The sequence below is a fragment of the Rana temporaria genome, chromosome 6 (genome assembly GCF_905171775.1).
Source record: "Rana temporaria chromosome 6, aRanTem1.1, whole genome shotgun sequence".
NCBI classification, from domain to species: Eukaryota; Metazoa; Chordata; class Amphibia; order Anura; family Ranidae; genus Rana; species Rana temporaria.
The window spans coordinates 57,443,929-57,459,667 of record NC_053494.1 but is presented as its reverse complement, the minus strand read 5'-3'; the positions used below and the strand labels follow the sequence as shown (position 1 = coordinate 57,459,667).

At 42.6% G+C, this 15,739-nt stretch overlaps 1 protein-coding gene across 2 annotated transcripts in view; it reads left to right on the top strand.

The window, feature by feature from the left end:
- ACSM3 (acyl-CoA synthetase medium chain family member 3) overlaps positions 1 to 15,194 on the top strand; it is a 70,255-nt gene extending 55,061 nt beyond the window's left edge. For both annotated transcript variants that reach the window (XM_040356855.1, XM_040356856.1), the window contains exons 9-14: positions 1,625 to 1,705; positions 8,083 to 8,184; positions 8,603 to 8,730; positions 9,147 to 9,246; positions 13,254 to 13,373; positions 15,036 to 15,194. In XM_040356855.1, coding sequence (XP_040212789.1) covers positions 1,625 to 1,705; positions 8,083 to 8,184; positions 8,603 to 8,730; positions 9,147 to 9,246; positions 13,254 to 13,373; positions 15,036 to 15,122 — 618 coding nt within the window. In that variant the 3' untranslated portion in view covers positions 15,123 to 15,194. The remainder of the gene's footprint in view (positions 1 to 1,624; positions 1,706 to 8,082; positions 8,185 to 8,602; positions 8,731 to 9,146; positions 9,247 to 13,253; positions 13,374 to 15,035) is intronic.
- Positions 15,195 to 15,739: the final 545 nt, after the last annotated feature.

Genomic DNA, 15,739 nt, shown 5'->3' with positions numbered 1-15,739 from the left:
CTCCCCGAGATTGACAATGCTGCATGTTCAATGGGTGCGTCAATTGGGCCTTCTCCATCCAGAAGGGACATACCTTAAATTAGTTATCCAGTCCATAGGAGAAAGTAAACAGGGGTATTCTTTTCTAGATGATTGGATATTTGAATAAAATCCTCACAGACATTTTATACCTTTAGTAAATTAGGCCTCAAGTAAATTCTATTAAGGTTTATGAAGATGGGACAAATGCATTTAAGTTGCTGTGAACTTTGGGGTGTTGTTTAGGCTCTGCAGGATTAAGTGCGTAAACCGTTAACGTTGAACCAAAAAAAGGGTTTTATTTGTAACCAAAAAACAACGCTCCATTCAGCACACGGGGAAAAATATAAAGTAAAAGTCCACTTGTCTTCAGCAGAAACAAAAAAGTCTGCTTGTCTTCAGCACAGCAATAAATCAAAGCAAAGGCACATACTGTTTTTTAGGCAGGTCTTCACCCCAGAACTTTCCAGTCCTTGCTGAACCTTTATCAGCTTCTCATGCTGATATAGTACACACGTACACGTAAAGTACACACGTACACACGGGTCGTTTTTATCATGAAAAAAAATATGTTTTTTCAAACTTTATTTTAAAAAACGACGTTGCCCACACACCATCATTTTTTGAAAATGCTCTGGCAAAGCGCGGTTATGTACAACACATGACGAGCGGCACTTCTGTTCCATTATCAAGCTCGCGTCATAACATAACTTGCTTCTGAGCATGCGCGGGTTTAAAAACGTTGTTTTAGAGCCCACACATGATCATTTTTTATGACACAAAAAACGACATTTTGAAAAACGACATAAAAAATGACACGCATGTTCGAATTTTTTTTGGTCATTTTTTTTTAAAAAACAAATACTATGTGAAGCCCACACACACGATCATTTTAAATGACGTTTTAAAAACGTTGTTTTTATTTCATCACAAAAAACGACCGTGTGTACGAGGCCTTAGAGATACACAGCTTCTTCAGACAGGTGCACTCCCATACTCCTCAACACTTCCTCTATCAGGACTTCCTGTCTTTTAATCTGTTCTTCCGGAAGTTCTTAACTCCGTGGGTGCTGACTGCCTGTGGTCAGGAGAGGAGGCTCTTTCCCTCCCGAACGTCACTTTAGAGCCTCCGAAATTCTGGGCCCCAAATGACACTCTAACAAGGACAGAGAGGAATGTACCCCCATCCTCTCTGGATTAACTTTTATTGCCTGGAATTTCTCACCCCCTCTGGATGACCCCCTGAACACTATACCATTGCTTTAAAGGGACCACAATCCAAATATTGGTGCAATATAGCGTCCATCCAGGACCCAACCCTGGCGTCCTGTACAGTGCACTCAACTTGTGATCAGTTTTTGATGCTTTTTTTTGGGGGGGGTTGTTCCGATTGCCGAATAGACTACATCAGGCGTTCATTTATTTCCATTGATTTGTGTGAGGAGAAAAGCAGTTATGATATGAACAAATGCCCATGCTCTTACCAGTTCAGCTAAAGGTTTTCTCAACTACAAGCAAGCAGATATACTGCTTTCTATTCTATATACACATTGACATATTGCAGGTGCTGGACACATATTGTATGACAAATCTTGTTACTCTATAGGTGCTGATATGTGGAAACTTCAAAGGAATGAAAATAAAACCTGGATCTATAGGGAAACCTTCGCCAGCCTATGATGTCCAGGTACTCACTGAAATAAAATATTTTGTGTTATTATTCTGCATAACCTAAAATAAAATTATTTTATAGCCTTGTATAAAACATATTTTAGAGACTTTGTTAGCCTGTGACAACCTGGGCACGTGCCACAGATCATCCTCAGAGTACACACGGGTCTGACAAAAGAATACAGAGACATACATATGAAACTAACTTAAAGGAGTTGTAAAGGCATTTTTTTTAATCTTAATGCATTCTATACATTAAGATAAAAAAAAACTTGTGTGTGTGGCAGCCTCCCCGGCAACCCCTAATCACTTACCTGAGCCCCTTCTCTCTGCAGCATTGTCAACAAGTGTCTTAGCTAGACCAGACACTCCTCCTGATTGGCTGAGACGCAGCAGTGGCGCCATTGGCTCCCATGGCTGTCAATCAAAATCAGTCAATCAGGGGAGAGAGGCGGCAGGGCCATGTCTGAATGTATAATACACGGAGCTCTGACCCGGCTCAGGTTCTGCCTGTAGCTAGCTGCTGGCTGAGGGGGTACCCACCAGAAGGAGGGGCCAGGAGAGCACAAGAGGGACCCAAACAGAGGAGGATTCGGGCTGCTCTGTGCAAATCTAACTGCACAGAGGAGGTAAGTATAACATGTTTGTTATTTAAAAAAAAAAAACAGCTTTACAATTAACTTTAACATTTCAGTTTAAATCAGTCAAACAAACATAGGCCAGATTCACAAAGACTTACGACGGCATATCTCTCAGATACGCCGTCGTATGTATGAGCCTGATTCATAGAACAAGTTCTGCATAGATTGGGCAAGATACGAGCGGGCGTAAGTCTCCTACGCTGTCGTATCTCGGGGTGCATATTTACGCTGGGGCCGCTAGGTGGCGCTTCCGTGATTTCCTCTGTTGAATATGCAAATGAGCTAGATACGCCGATTCACGAACGTACGTGCGCACCGTCGCATTTAGTACGCCGTTTTACGTAAGACATACGCCGGCGTAAAGATAAAGCATGGTCTCTAGTGGCGCAGCCCATGCAAAGTATGGATGTCGAACAAGCGTATCTTTTAGGTCTTTGCGTAAGTCTTACGCAAATAGGGCTTGCGTAAGTTAGTTCACGTCGTAGGCAGTGTTCGACGTATCTTAGGCATTCTATCCGACGCATGCACACGGTTAACGTCTCGGACGGCGCATGCGCCGTTTGTTCAAAACATCAATCACGTCGGGCCACGATTCATTAGCATAAAACACGCCCACCTCTTCACAATTTGAATTAGGCGCGCTTACGCTGGCACATTTATGATACGCCGCCGTAACTTAGGACGCAAGTGCTTTGTGAATACAGCACTTTCCTCTCTAAGTTGCGGCAGCAAGCGTAAATACGATACGCTACCACCGCCCACACTTACGCCGCCCTACGTGAATCTAGGCCATAGTGCATCAAAATGTGCAAATCTTTTTTTCTTCGGGAAAGCAGACAGACCCCGAATAGAATAGGCTGCTTCCTACCAGCAGACTGTTAAGAAGGACCTTTGCTGTCTGTGGAAAAACTGGTCTTTCTGCTGACGTTTGACTTGCCCTTTACTGAGTTAGACCAATGGCTATGCAATCGGCAAAGCTCAGGCTCCCTGCAGATTCCAGGTCTAGCTCAGCAAGAAGTGTTTTGAAGTTCTGCAGAGAGGACACTGCTTCCACACAGCGGTCTTCTACACCAGGGGTCTCCAAACTTTTCTGTACAAAAGCCACATTGCATTTTTTTGTTTAGCACCTACCTAGCGTATGATGCTAGGTAAAGTTAGTTGTTGGCTCCTTCTGTAATCAAGGGAGTAGTATTTGTTAAGCCTCGTCTACTCCAGGGTTGAACAGGCTGAGAGATTGATTGCTCTCCTCTCCACATGGTGTCAGTTGTTTGATAAATTACTATCATGTAATGTATTATGCAAACTATGTGGGTTATACGCCACCTATAGGTGAATGGACACTGGTACACTCCAACGACAGGAAGTCCCCCTTCCATACAGGGAGTACCTCAGTTTTTTCAACAGTGTCTAAAGTGTTGGTCACAGTTAATGAAGTACTAAGAAGAGCTCCGCAGGTGATCCTGGATAGGATCAGGAGGGGCTATGCAATCTGATGCATTCAGAGAGCCAGAAACAAAAAAAGGCTAAAACGGATGATACCCGAGCCTCGAAACAGAAGAACATACTTGGACCCTGGGACCGAGCGCCTTGGTCACATTTCCATACCGCAGGTTTGCTTCGGCAGGGTGCTGTACAGGTCCAAGGGAGTGGACCCTATATGCAAAGGGAACCCGATCCTTGAAGATCTATCATGACACAAGCTATCCGTGATGAGTGAAGATTGGACTGCAGTGAGGAATGGTAAGTCTGCATTTGTTTGCAGTTTCTCTTTTAAAAAAGAGACCTGACTGTCTGTTCTCCCGGTGGCCACTGGTAGCAGTGTGCTGTTCAAGCATGCTATGTGCTCTTACTCATGCGGGCTGATGTTTCTCCCCCAGCCACTAGAGGATGCAGGTTTGCTGAAGTCTAGCTTATTTTTTATATAGCCAGGAAGAGGAAGGGCGGCCATGCCATATGGTGACAGGTTCAGATAAGCCTTGGAGACAGAACGTCGCCCCATGACTGTGCGAGTACTTGCTTGGGGGAACTGGGTGCAGACAAGTCATGATTACATGCTGCATATTTTCTGCCTGTCCGAGGGGCCTTTACATCTGTAAGTAGATACACCACTGGATGATTAGCAGTTCACTTTAAAAGTGTTATATTATGTTGTTCCTGCCTACAAGCAGATAATAAGTGCTTGCAAATTTATTTCATGTTTTAAAGTACGATTGAAAAAACATGAGCATGGGTGCATTTTAGGGAGTTGCATCTCAAATATAGTGCATATGTGCTTGGTACTTAAACTTTTTATACAGTCTGCACCCAGAGGCGCTTCCTGTTCTTGTGTTTTTCCAAGTATGGGACCAACTGCAGTTGAGCAGGTGCTTGCTTACAAACTAGCTAAAACGCACAACTGCTGGAATGCACAGTTGCTGGAGCACACAGTTGCTGAAACGCACAGTTGCTGATGATAACTGTTTTTACCAGTTCACATGTTTGCATAAATATACATGATCATAGGTGTACAAAAGGCATGTTTGGACATGTTTGTGTACAAACAAACAAAACATGTTTATTATTGATCACATAAAGACGTGTGATCGCATAAGGTAACAGGATCACTTAATGATACATTGTCACATAAAGATGCATGTTTGTTTGTATAGACATACATGGTTTTTACATAGTCGCATAAAAAAGCTTGATCACATAAAATGCATAGTCGCATAAAGATGCTTGATCGCATAGTTGCATAACGAGGCATGTTAATACTTATGATGGCCACAGGACAAGCCTGAAGACTCCACACATTCTGCTATCTTCACTTCTAAGCAGCCCATGGATCCGGGACGAGGACTACAGGATGTTACAGATGAGCCTTCTTTCCTTACCTTCTTGTAAGTGTGTTTTGTACAATGTGTCATTAAAAGAACCTCTTTAATACTGCACTTAGGTGGCGCTTCCTTTCTCTACCCCTCTATAGTTCTATTAGCGACCAGGTTCAACAGAAAGGGATCCACTCGCATACGGGACAGATGCGTTAGTGACCCTGTGGGATCAGTTTTCACAGATTTATGCATTCCCCCCAGTTCAGCTGCTACAGCAACTTCTTCGTAGAATCATAGAGGAATGGAAACCGGTATTTCTAGTAGCCCTGGCATGGCCCAGAAGATCCTGGAATTCAGAGATCGTAAGGATGACAGGGAGTATATGGACTCTTCCATATCGCCTGACCCTGCTATCTCAAGGGCCAATGTTCCTTCCTGTCTTATAATCGCTAAAATTTAACGGTTTGGCTATTGAAGCCTACGTTCTAAAGAATCTGGGGCTTTTCAGGTTCAGTGGTAGCTACCCTGATTAATGCAAGGAAGCCGGCTTCCAGGACCATTTATTATAGGGTCTGGAAGGCCTATGTTTCTTGGTGTTAAACCAAAGGATGGCATCCTTGGAAATTTGTCATAGGTAGAATTCTTGCCTTCCTACAGTTGGAGGTACCGGTATAAATAAAGCTGACCTTGAGTACAATCAAGGGTCAGACTTCGGCCTTGTCACTGTTTTTTTTTTTTTTTCCCAAAGGGCCGCTTGCTTCGCATTCTTGGTCTGGGCCCTTTATACAAGGGGCTCTGCCGGTTAGGACACCCTGGTGCCCATGGGATGTGAATCTGTTCTGTCAGACAGCTTTGAGCGTATGCGCAAGATTTCCTTGGTTCTCTTAAACAAGGAACTAGTGTACTAAGTTGCGGTATCTTGCGCAAGAATGGTGTCAGAACTGTCAGCTTTCTCTTGTAAAGAGCCATACCTAGTTGTTCATAAGGATAAGGGGGTGTTGTGTTCTCACCCAACCTTTCTGCCAAAGGTAGTGTCAGGTTTCCATCTGAACAAGATGTTGCCCTGTCCTTCCTTTTTCCAAAACCTCATTCTGCGGAAGAAAAATTGTGACTCTCTCGAGGCAGTGAGGGCAGTAAAGGCTGCCAGATGGCCCCAGGAAAGAGCAGGCAGCATCAAAAGCGACTATGTTCAAAGTGGATTTGTCAGGTTGTTATTCAGGCCTATGGTCCTGAAAAGGAAGTGTTCACCTTTCAGATTAAGCACACCCTACCAGGGCAGTCAGTGCTTGCACCAGGTTTCTGCCAACTCAGATATGCAAGGCTGCCAACTTGGTCGTCGGGCATACATTCACTAAATTCTATCAGGTGGATGAAGGATGGCAAGGGGATGCAGCCGTGCTGCCAGGCAGCAGTATAGGTCTTTCGCGCTGATGGCGGCCTGCGTTTGAGTTGTGTCTCCCTCACCCTCAGATGGCATTGCTTTGGGGACAATCCACATAGTTATTACTATGGCTGCTCTGTGTCTCGTGTTGTACGATGAAGAAAATAGGATTTTTTTAACAGCTTACCCTGTAAAAAATCCTTTTTTTGAAGTATATAATGGGACACAGAGGTCCCGCTCCTCTTATTGGAATATATATATATCTATATTTTTCTACAAAAACTGGAGGTACTCCCTATATGGGAGGGGTTATATAGGGAGGAGAGGACATCCTATCTTGGAGCGTACCAGGTCTATTCACCTATGGGTGGCATATAACCTACATAGTTATTACTATCGCTGCTCTGTGTCCCGTGATGTACTCCAAGAAAGGATTTTACAGGGTAAGCTGTTTAAAAATCCTATTATTCTCCTGCAAAGTCCCTCAAATACCAGTCAACCTAATGCAGCTTTCAGCCTTTTTTCCTTCCCTGTGCTATGAAAGCGGTCATCATGAAACAGTGTCGAATACTCTGTAATCTTATTAATATATACTGTATTGCCTATTCCTTTTGAATATGGTTTAATTAAACACAGATTATGTAAAAGTACAGTTATCCCTTGATATCCTTCCTCACCCTGGAAGTAACACATCTGTCCTCACTTGCCTCAAATAGTGGGGCCTATATAATACCACAGCTTTTCTTGAACATCTTCACTGCCAGGTCCTGCTCTTCCCATGCATGCATATTGTGATCTCTGTTCACCTGGATGAAAAATCCACATTCTGAAGTACAGAGGAGTACAAACTGTCTATTAAAATGAATGGCGATCTTGGCATTCATATATCCACTAAGTATAAGTCCACTAAAAGTGGACATTTTAAATCAACCATAGGATAGAGCAGTGTTTCCCAACTCCAGTCCTCAAGGCACACCAACAGGTCATGTTTTCAGGCTTTCCATTATTTTGCACAGGTGATTTGATCAGTTTCACTGCCTTAGTAATTACCACAGCCGTTTTATCTGAGGGAAATCCTGAAAACATGACCTGTTGGTGTGCCTTGAGGACTGGAGTTGGGAAACACTGGGATAGAGGGTATGTTGCTACATTCCTAATAGCAATGTAATCTCTCCCTTTACACTTCCATGCATGCAGCTGGGGTTTTGATGAAGAGGCAGCAGCTTCCATGTTCCTCACTGGATGTATTTAGTAGCCATTTTTTGATGTAGGCAGGGGGAGTGTCTAATCAATGGGCTGCTCTCAAAACTAAGGCCTGGTTCATACCTATGCATTTTTAGTGCTTTTTGAATTTTGCAGATTTGCACTGCAGCCCATTTGACATGGTTTCCAATGGAACACATTCTGTAGTGCAAAAAATGCAGAAAGCACTAAAAATGTGTGAGTGTTAACCAGGCCTCAGTGAACAAATGGTTATTCATGTTAACAGCTTTAAAAGCATTGTCACTGTTCAGAGAAGCATAAAATGTCTTAACTTTTCAGTGGCACTTTATCATTTTAGATTGTTGATGGTGGTGGCAATATTTTACCCTTACATCAAGAAGGTGATATTGGAGTTCGGATATCACCCCAAAAACCATTTTGTCTCTTTTCGCAATACACGGTAAGAAAGCTTGACGACAGCATTGCATTCATTTTGAATGTTCTCTATGAAAATCTAAAGAATGCAGTAAGTTAGAGCTTTATATAAAGTAATGTCTAGTAGGGATGAGCTCAGGCGTGTCTGTCTTCTCGTCCGAACCCACCTGAGTGAGCCCACCAGGAAGTGGTCATTTGTATGGGCTAGTCGTGTGCCTGGAACATTCCCCACCCTGCAGCCCCACATATAAAAGGGGCATGTGTACATGCAGCTGTGAGTGAGGAATGCCTTGGCTGCTTATGACTGGCCAATACAGTGACAACTTCCTGGCGGGCTTGCTCAGGTGGGTTCAGGCTAGGATCTGAACACACCTGAGATTATCCCTAATGTCCAGTCTGAGCACTATACAAAAGCTATATGATAAGATGTTCAATGTCAATAGGGCGAACCGGAAAAAACAGCTTCAACACAAAGGGGAGACTTTTACCTTACTGGAGACAGAGCCATAAAAGATGAAGATGGCTATTTTTGGTTTGTTGGACGATCCGATGATATTATATTGTCCTCTGGGTAAATATATTTTTCAAATAGATAAAGATTATGTCATTGGTCTTTTACAGCATTATTTGTTCACTATAAACAGTAGATTTTAATGCCTGAAGTAAAAAAAAATCTTAATGCCAAAACTACTTGGTGTATTTAATGATATATTGGACCTTCATTTGGTAGTAGATATTAATGGCTATTTCCGTATTATTAAAGCAAAACTGGCACACAATAGTAATTAGAAAATAAAATGGAAAATATGGCTCCGATAGAAAAGTTGTTAAACTAACTTCAGCCAAAACTTTTTTTTTTTTCCTTTCTAGTTTTTGATAGAGGGGGAGGGTAACAACATCTGTTGAGTTTTTTTGTTGTCTGTGCCCTCACTGGGGAGATAACTCTGACTGAGATTATGATTTAATAGTTACATTTCTGTTATTTAGGTATCGTATTGGGCCATTTGAAATAGAAAGTGCTCTCATAGAACACCCCGCCGTTATTGAATCTGCAGTGGTCAGCAGTCCAGACCCAATCAGAGGAGAGGTATATGACAATACTTTCACAATATACTAATAATATAATTCACCTTTATAATAAAGTTGATTCACATACGTTTACAAAACCTCATAGTGAACCTGCACAGGACCAAAAAGTTGACTTTGAAGAAAACCGACTACTTGGATTGCCCAACTGTTCATTGTTTAAGGAGACCCTGTCACAAGACTGAGAATATTTTAATTTGTAAATAGAATAGTGCTTTTTTTGTACACACCATTGGCCTCTCTGAGCAATGATTTTTATTAACGTATTGCAGAGTTAGTTGATCAACAATTAGAAAAATTAGAATTTCTTACTGGTAACGTCTTTTTTCAATATCGTCTTTCAGGGCAGCAACCTATGAGAGGATAAGCGAGCACTTACCCTTATGGTGTGACTACAGCTTACAAGACTCTGTGTCCAAAGAGCCTGATCCCTTTGCTGACAACAAGATCAGCCTCTAGTGTCAGGTGAAAGGTAGGAGAGCTGAATCACGTTGCCACTGCACAGATCTGGCATGGAGTAGCATCAGCTTCTCTAAGATCTCCCTACATATAGGCTTGTCCGATTGTTAGCTAATGTAATCTTGCCCAGGTACTGCTAGAGATTTTAACCCTTACTTTTAGTCCCTGCGAAACAAGGAAGGAAACCCCATATTGACACATGAACCTAAGTTCAAAGGAAGATCCCACAAGGGCCTACAATGAGTAAAGTTTGGTCCTACTTGGAAAACTGCAGACCTAACACTTGTCCAGCTGCAGTAGTGCCTCCAAATCTCAGGTAAGCGGAGCATAAAATATAATCTTAAGGGACTCCTCTTACCATAGTAGCCAGCCCACCAGGTTCCCAGAGCCTTCAGGAAAGAAAACTGTGGTCCTTTAAGCCAGTGTGATACAGACCGAAGTGTTCTATGCCCACCGGTAAGACTGGGTGGGCGAGATGGCATAGCACCTGGGGAAAATGCCAGCTCTGAACAACAGCATCTACCCAAGAGTGCCAACCCTTTACTGGTTTAGGCCCACAGAGGAGGTTTTATGGGAGGAAACCAGAGTTCCCTGAGGAAACTAGAGATCCCAGGGTTACCCCCTCCCTATAGACAGTTCCTATGGAAGTGCCTGTAACTGCAAGAAGAGAACTCCACTCAGTTTAGTCATAACTTCCGTCACCAGATGAGATCGGGTGCATTCAGGGTGCTGTGCCCATAGCTCAGCCTTCCTTCCTGGGTCACCCTTTTATTTCACAGGAAGGGCTCTGTTCCTGTCTGCTATGCAATTCAAGAATCGCCTCTGGCCCAGGACAAAAAACAGGTCCCCTCTGGGAGGGATATCACACAGTCTTGGACATGCTGTTTGTCACCCACCACTTGGGGGGCTGCCTGTCCTTTTACTGACCGTGCATCAATGTGTGTCTGCAATTGTGTCAGAGAATATTCTGAGATGCGCGACACCCCTTTCAGAAGAGAGTTCATTCTCTTGAGCATGGAATCCAACAATACCCCTACGTCTCCCAGGACTAGGCTGGCAAGTCTGGATCTGGAAAAAAAAAAACAACAACTGCGTCTGGAGGGAGCAGAGGGTACTGAACCAAAGCCTTCCGAGAAGCTGGACCCTAGACTTCCCCGGCTTCCATTGGACCTAATGAACAGGAACACCCTTTTCCACTGCTCTATCCCTGGTCATGGAGCAGGGAGTGTTTTTTCATGTCCTCCTGCAACCACCTCCTCCAGAGAAATTTTGTAATGAGGGGGGGTCTACTGGATTCACCATCCAGGCCTTCTCCCACTTCTTAAGTGTTCTAGAAACATGTGCATCTTACTAGGGTCTGGTCACCTGAAAGCCTTTAACCCTCCGTGATGCCATACATGGGGCCACACCCTGATATTGGGCCTTGGTCACCAGAGATCCCCTGTTTAGTTTCCTATATCAGAAGATGTGGCCATCAGGCACTATCCGTCCGGCAATCCTGTAACATCAAAACACTAGTGAAACATGTAGGGTGCTAGCTTAGTTGGGATTCAAACTCATGACCTCAGTATTTAAGGCACAGCTTGGGTGCAACACCTTTAATGCAAGCTCTTTTTCTTCACGGTTTGAGAGTCGACCAGGAGAACCTGAAGACCCCTGCCTGAAAATTTTAGGCAAGCTGGTTTGCTGGTCCTACACAGGCAATGTTTTCACTGCAGTGCCTATAGTGCACTCTGTATGAGCTGACCCATCATGAGTGCACTTTACCCAGCCAATGTGTCAGGTATATCAAATGCCAGCCTGAGTTTGGGGCATGTAAGATATCTCACACAAACACAGGGAGAACCCACGAATTGATACAAGTACTAGAATGTTGGGGGATCTTAACTAACCACCCCAGTGTTGCCAAGCAGAAGTGTCAACTACCCATGCCTTTGCCCCTGGCTAGACATGCCCAAGTCACCAGGAGACTGCTCAGGGAACCGATTTTCAGCCCCATCAAATCAGGGACCCAGAGCTGAAGTGTTAACTGCTGAGCCACTGCATAAAATGACTTGTAAAAGGTCAGAAGGAGCGGACATGAGGACAAGATCCTATGTCTCCAGGCAGACTCCCATGGCTGCACTGATTGTGAGCCATGACTTGTCTTTCTGCGACTAGCCTAGTGTTTTACCACACAGTGCGATTTCAGCCATACCCACTCCATACACCTCATGCAGGAGGGAGAAAAAAAAAAAAAAAAAAAAAAAAAAAAAAAGATTCCCCTTCACCCAGTCCCTGCCAAGGGGGAACACTCAAAGGATAGGCATGGAAAGTACAACCACTTTAGGCTTACCTGTGAGGTGCCGGTGCCCGCTTCAGCTGCCTGTGCAGGTGTTGCAGAAGAGTCCATTCCCCCCTTTTGGTGGTCCGCAGCCACTGCTGGGTCTTCCCCTTTTGAAAACCAGACCAGCAGGGATGCGAAGCCAAAGTTCTCACCTCTAGGCCACAGAGCTGCCACATGTCCAGCAGAAGGTGCAGGTGCAGTACAGTACCTAGGATACGAATGGCTTTCCCTCATTGGGATTTGAACTCAGGTGCCAGCAGACCAATCAGAGCCCTTAAGCCTCTGAGCTACCATCCATGTTCCCTGTTTGTGCCACATGGAGACTGTAACCAGCGTCTTCGATGCCCCGCTCATGACATCATACGCCCGGAAGTGACCCCGCTGGATGCCTCCTGTGGGCCAGCTTGGAGCGCAATAGCTCCGCCCCCTGGCACGCTGCGGTTTCCTTCTTTCCCCTAGACATACCAGCCATGCTGTCGGAAGGGAAAAGTACACCGACATGTTGTCTATGCGATCGCGCTAATGGGGCCGGTTTGTATGTAACCAAAAAGGGAAACCTCCGGTCCCCCCGGAGGGGGTGACTGGAACAAAAGGGTATGGTACCCTACTACCGCTGGTGAGGTACAGTCTGGATACAAAGACAAAATAATTGAGCGCACTCCTGATATGTACCAATGTACCAATTGGGGAAGGGAGGGGGAGAAGGCACAATTCACAAGAAACGATTGGTAATAGGGTTAATGGAAATACACTAGTCCATGATAAATGTCCATTAAAATCAAGAAATGTTTAAAACTTCCGCTGAGTGGCAGCCAGCTGTCAGATGAAGTGGTCTGAAGAGTAAAAAAAGAAAGAAAAAAGCGGCGCCTTCTAAGCGTAGCAGGTAAGTGTTTATTCTGGTAAAAACATAAGTAAAAATATTGTACTCAAAAACAGAGCTACAAGTATGGCTTCATAAAGTGTATGTTCGTCCGCAATAGTCCCGGGAAAGGCTGTTGTCACTCGTTTTCCTAAGGACTGGATCAGCTGGTCCCTTGCCTCGGATGGCGGCGACGGTGGGAGCCGAACGCCCTCGGAACACAAGGCCGTTTTCAGGAGTTATATTACCTTTTAATTTACCCATTTTCTTTATCAACTGATTTGATTTTCCTTTTCGACAGCATATTATTTTGTGCAATCAAAAAGAACACAATAACGTCTAAATCGAAATGTTCATCCCACAGGTTGTGAAGGCATTTATTGTCCTTTCTCCTACATACAGTGGACAGGATCCAGGGAAACTCATATCAGAATTACAGGAACATGTCAAACAAGTGACTGCCCCCTACAAGTATCCAAGAAAGGTAACCTACAAATACAAAGAGAATGTTCACCCTGAACCGATATTTGAATGATTGGTAGATGCTGGAGTGTTAAACTACCTATTGGTTAGATCGGTTGCCAGGTCTGCAAACCTATTGTAACCATTATGAGGGTTACCCACAATTCTTGTATTTATTTTTTACCATAGAGAATGCAACAGGATGTGCTTTATCACCCAACACTCACAGATCTACTGGAATATCTCAGAGAAATCTGACCTACAAATAAACATACTAAAATGTCACATTGGGTGAAAGAAAAATATGCTGTTATAATACTTTTTTCAATTCTATATATGAGTAATCCAGAGGTAAAGGATTACTGCTGTACTCCATAATCCTCAAAAACACCTTATCTGTAATGATGGTGTCCCAGCATGCATGGCATGACTATTGTTATTTGCATAAGATGCCCATGATGTGAACTTTGTTAGGTGCTTTAACCTGCTGGCCATTTTTTTACATTCATTTCTGCACTCATTCTAGTTCCAGACATACTCCTTTATTAATGGAGCGATGCAAGCTACCCACCAAGGAAGTACATGCCAAGGTGAACCCCTGACTCTGTGAAGATGCACAGTAGTCTTTAACAAGGCACTTGTGCACTACCATGTAGTAATGTATGTTGAAAGTTGGTAGTTTGGTCAATCGGTGACAAAGCAGGTCAAAAGGTGATGTAAAGTAATATTTAAACAATACATTTATAGTCACCATTAGCTCATTTACTGTTAGTTTTAATGTGTGCCTGAAATCCAGCTTCAAATAACAAGCTTTACCTTTTAATACGAAAACCTGTAAAACATTACACCAACGAAACTATACCAAGTGAGGCATCCATGTAAAAGCTTTAATTCAAATCTGGTTAATTTAAACTTTATTTGACATTTCCCTCTACAAGAGACTTTACAGTATAAAATACATCAGAATATGATTGCATTCTAAATAAAACGTCCCACATACACCATAGGGTGGAAATACCCTGAGGGATCCAGATTTAAAAGGGTTTTATTATTTATTCTTATTGAGTATTGAAGGACCCAGGCATGGTATTAGGAGTACATCAATGTATCCAGGCCTTTTGTTAAGAGTGCACTGAGGGATCCAGACATGGTATTGTGAGTACATCAGTGCCGTGAAAAAGTCCCCACCAAAATCCCCACCCCCTTGTTCCCTTTTGACCCACAAGTTTGATGTACATTGGTCTCAAGCAGCCAATGATATTCTAACAATCAGGTCTCACCATTTTACATACATCAGTGCTTCACAGGATTTTGTTGTGAGTGCAATGAGGGATCCAGGTATAGTATTACAAGTGCACAGCTTAGTAAAGGTAATTGAGAACAGAGGAGGAGAGTTGTTATACTTTGCACAATATTACAATATGTTATAATATAAACGACATGTGCAAGGCACTTTTTTTTTTTTCTTCATATATATATATATATATATATATATATATATATATATATATATATATATATATATATATATATATATATATATATATATATATATATATATATATATATATATATATATATATATATATATATATATATATATATATAATGCTTACTAAGCTGCCATGTGTTTTATTTATTTTTTAATAATTGCTTAATTTGTCTTTGTGAAAAAAAACAACAGATTGAATTTGTTCAGCAACTACAGAAAACAGTCAGCGGGAAGATTCGAAGAAATGAACTTAGAAACAAAGAATGGGGAAAAGCCTAAAAAAACAGTAATCACTTTTACAAAAAGTTTTAAGCTTAAAAGCGGACAATAAATTAGCATTTTTTTCACTTTCATCATTACCACACGGATTAGACAAATTTACTGCACGCACATTGCCTTTTAATTTCTTTCAAGTGTTTTGGTTGTTTCTTAAAAATGGGTATGATACAATTATTTACCCTTAAAAAAAATAAAGAAGAAGTATATTTATTGTAAGATATCAATAAACATTTACAACAAAGCTTCCAGTGTGGTTGCTTGTACAGTAATATACAGTACAAAAAAAAGTGTATATATACACCTAGGTACAGCAGTAAAAACTAAGTTACTTACTGGTAACGTTCTTTCCTAGAGTCTCAGGACAGCCACCTGAGAGACCTTGGCTCCTCCCCTCTGTAGGAAACACCGCGCCAGCCTCCTATAAATTTCCTCCTCCCCTGCTGGCTCCTCAGTTCTTTCAAGAGCACCTCCAGTTGCTAGGGAGACACAAGAATATACGATACACACAGTTAACTATATCACATTTCCTGTAAGAAAATCTCAATACACGTTCGGGTGGGTACCCAGCTGTCCTAAAAAAAACACCGGGAAAGAACGTTACCAGTAAATAACTTCAT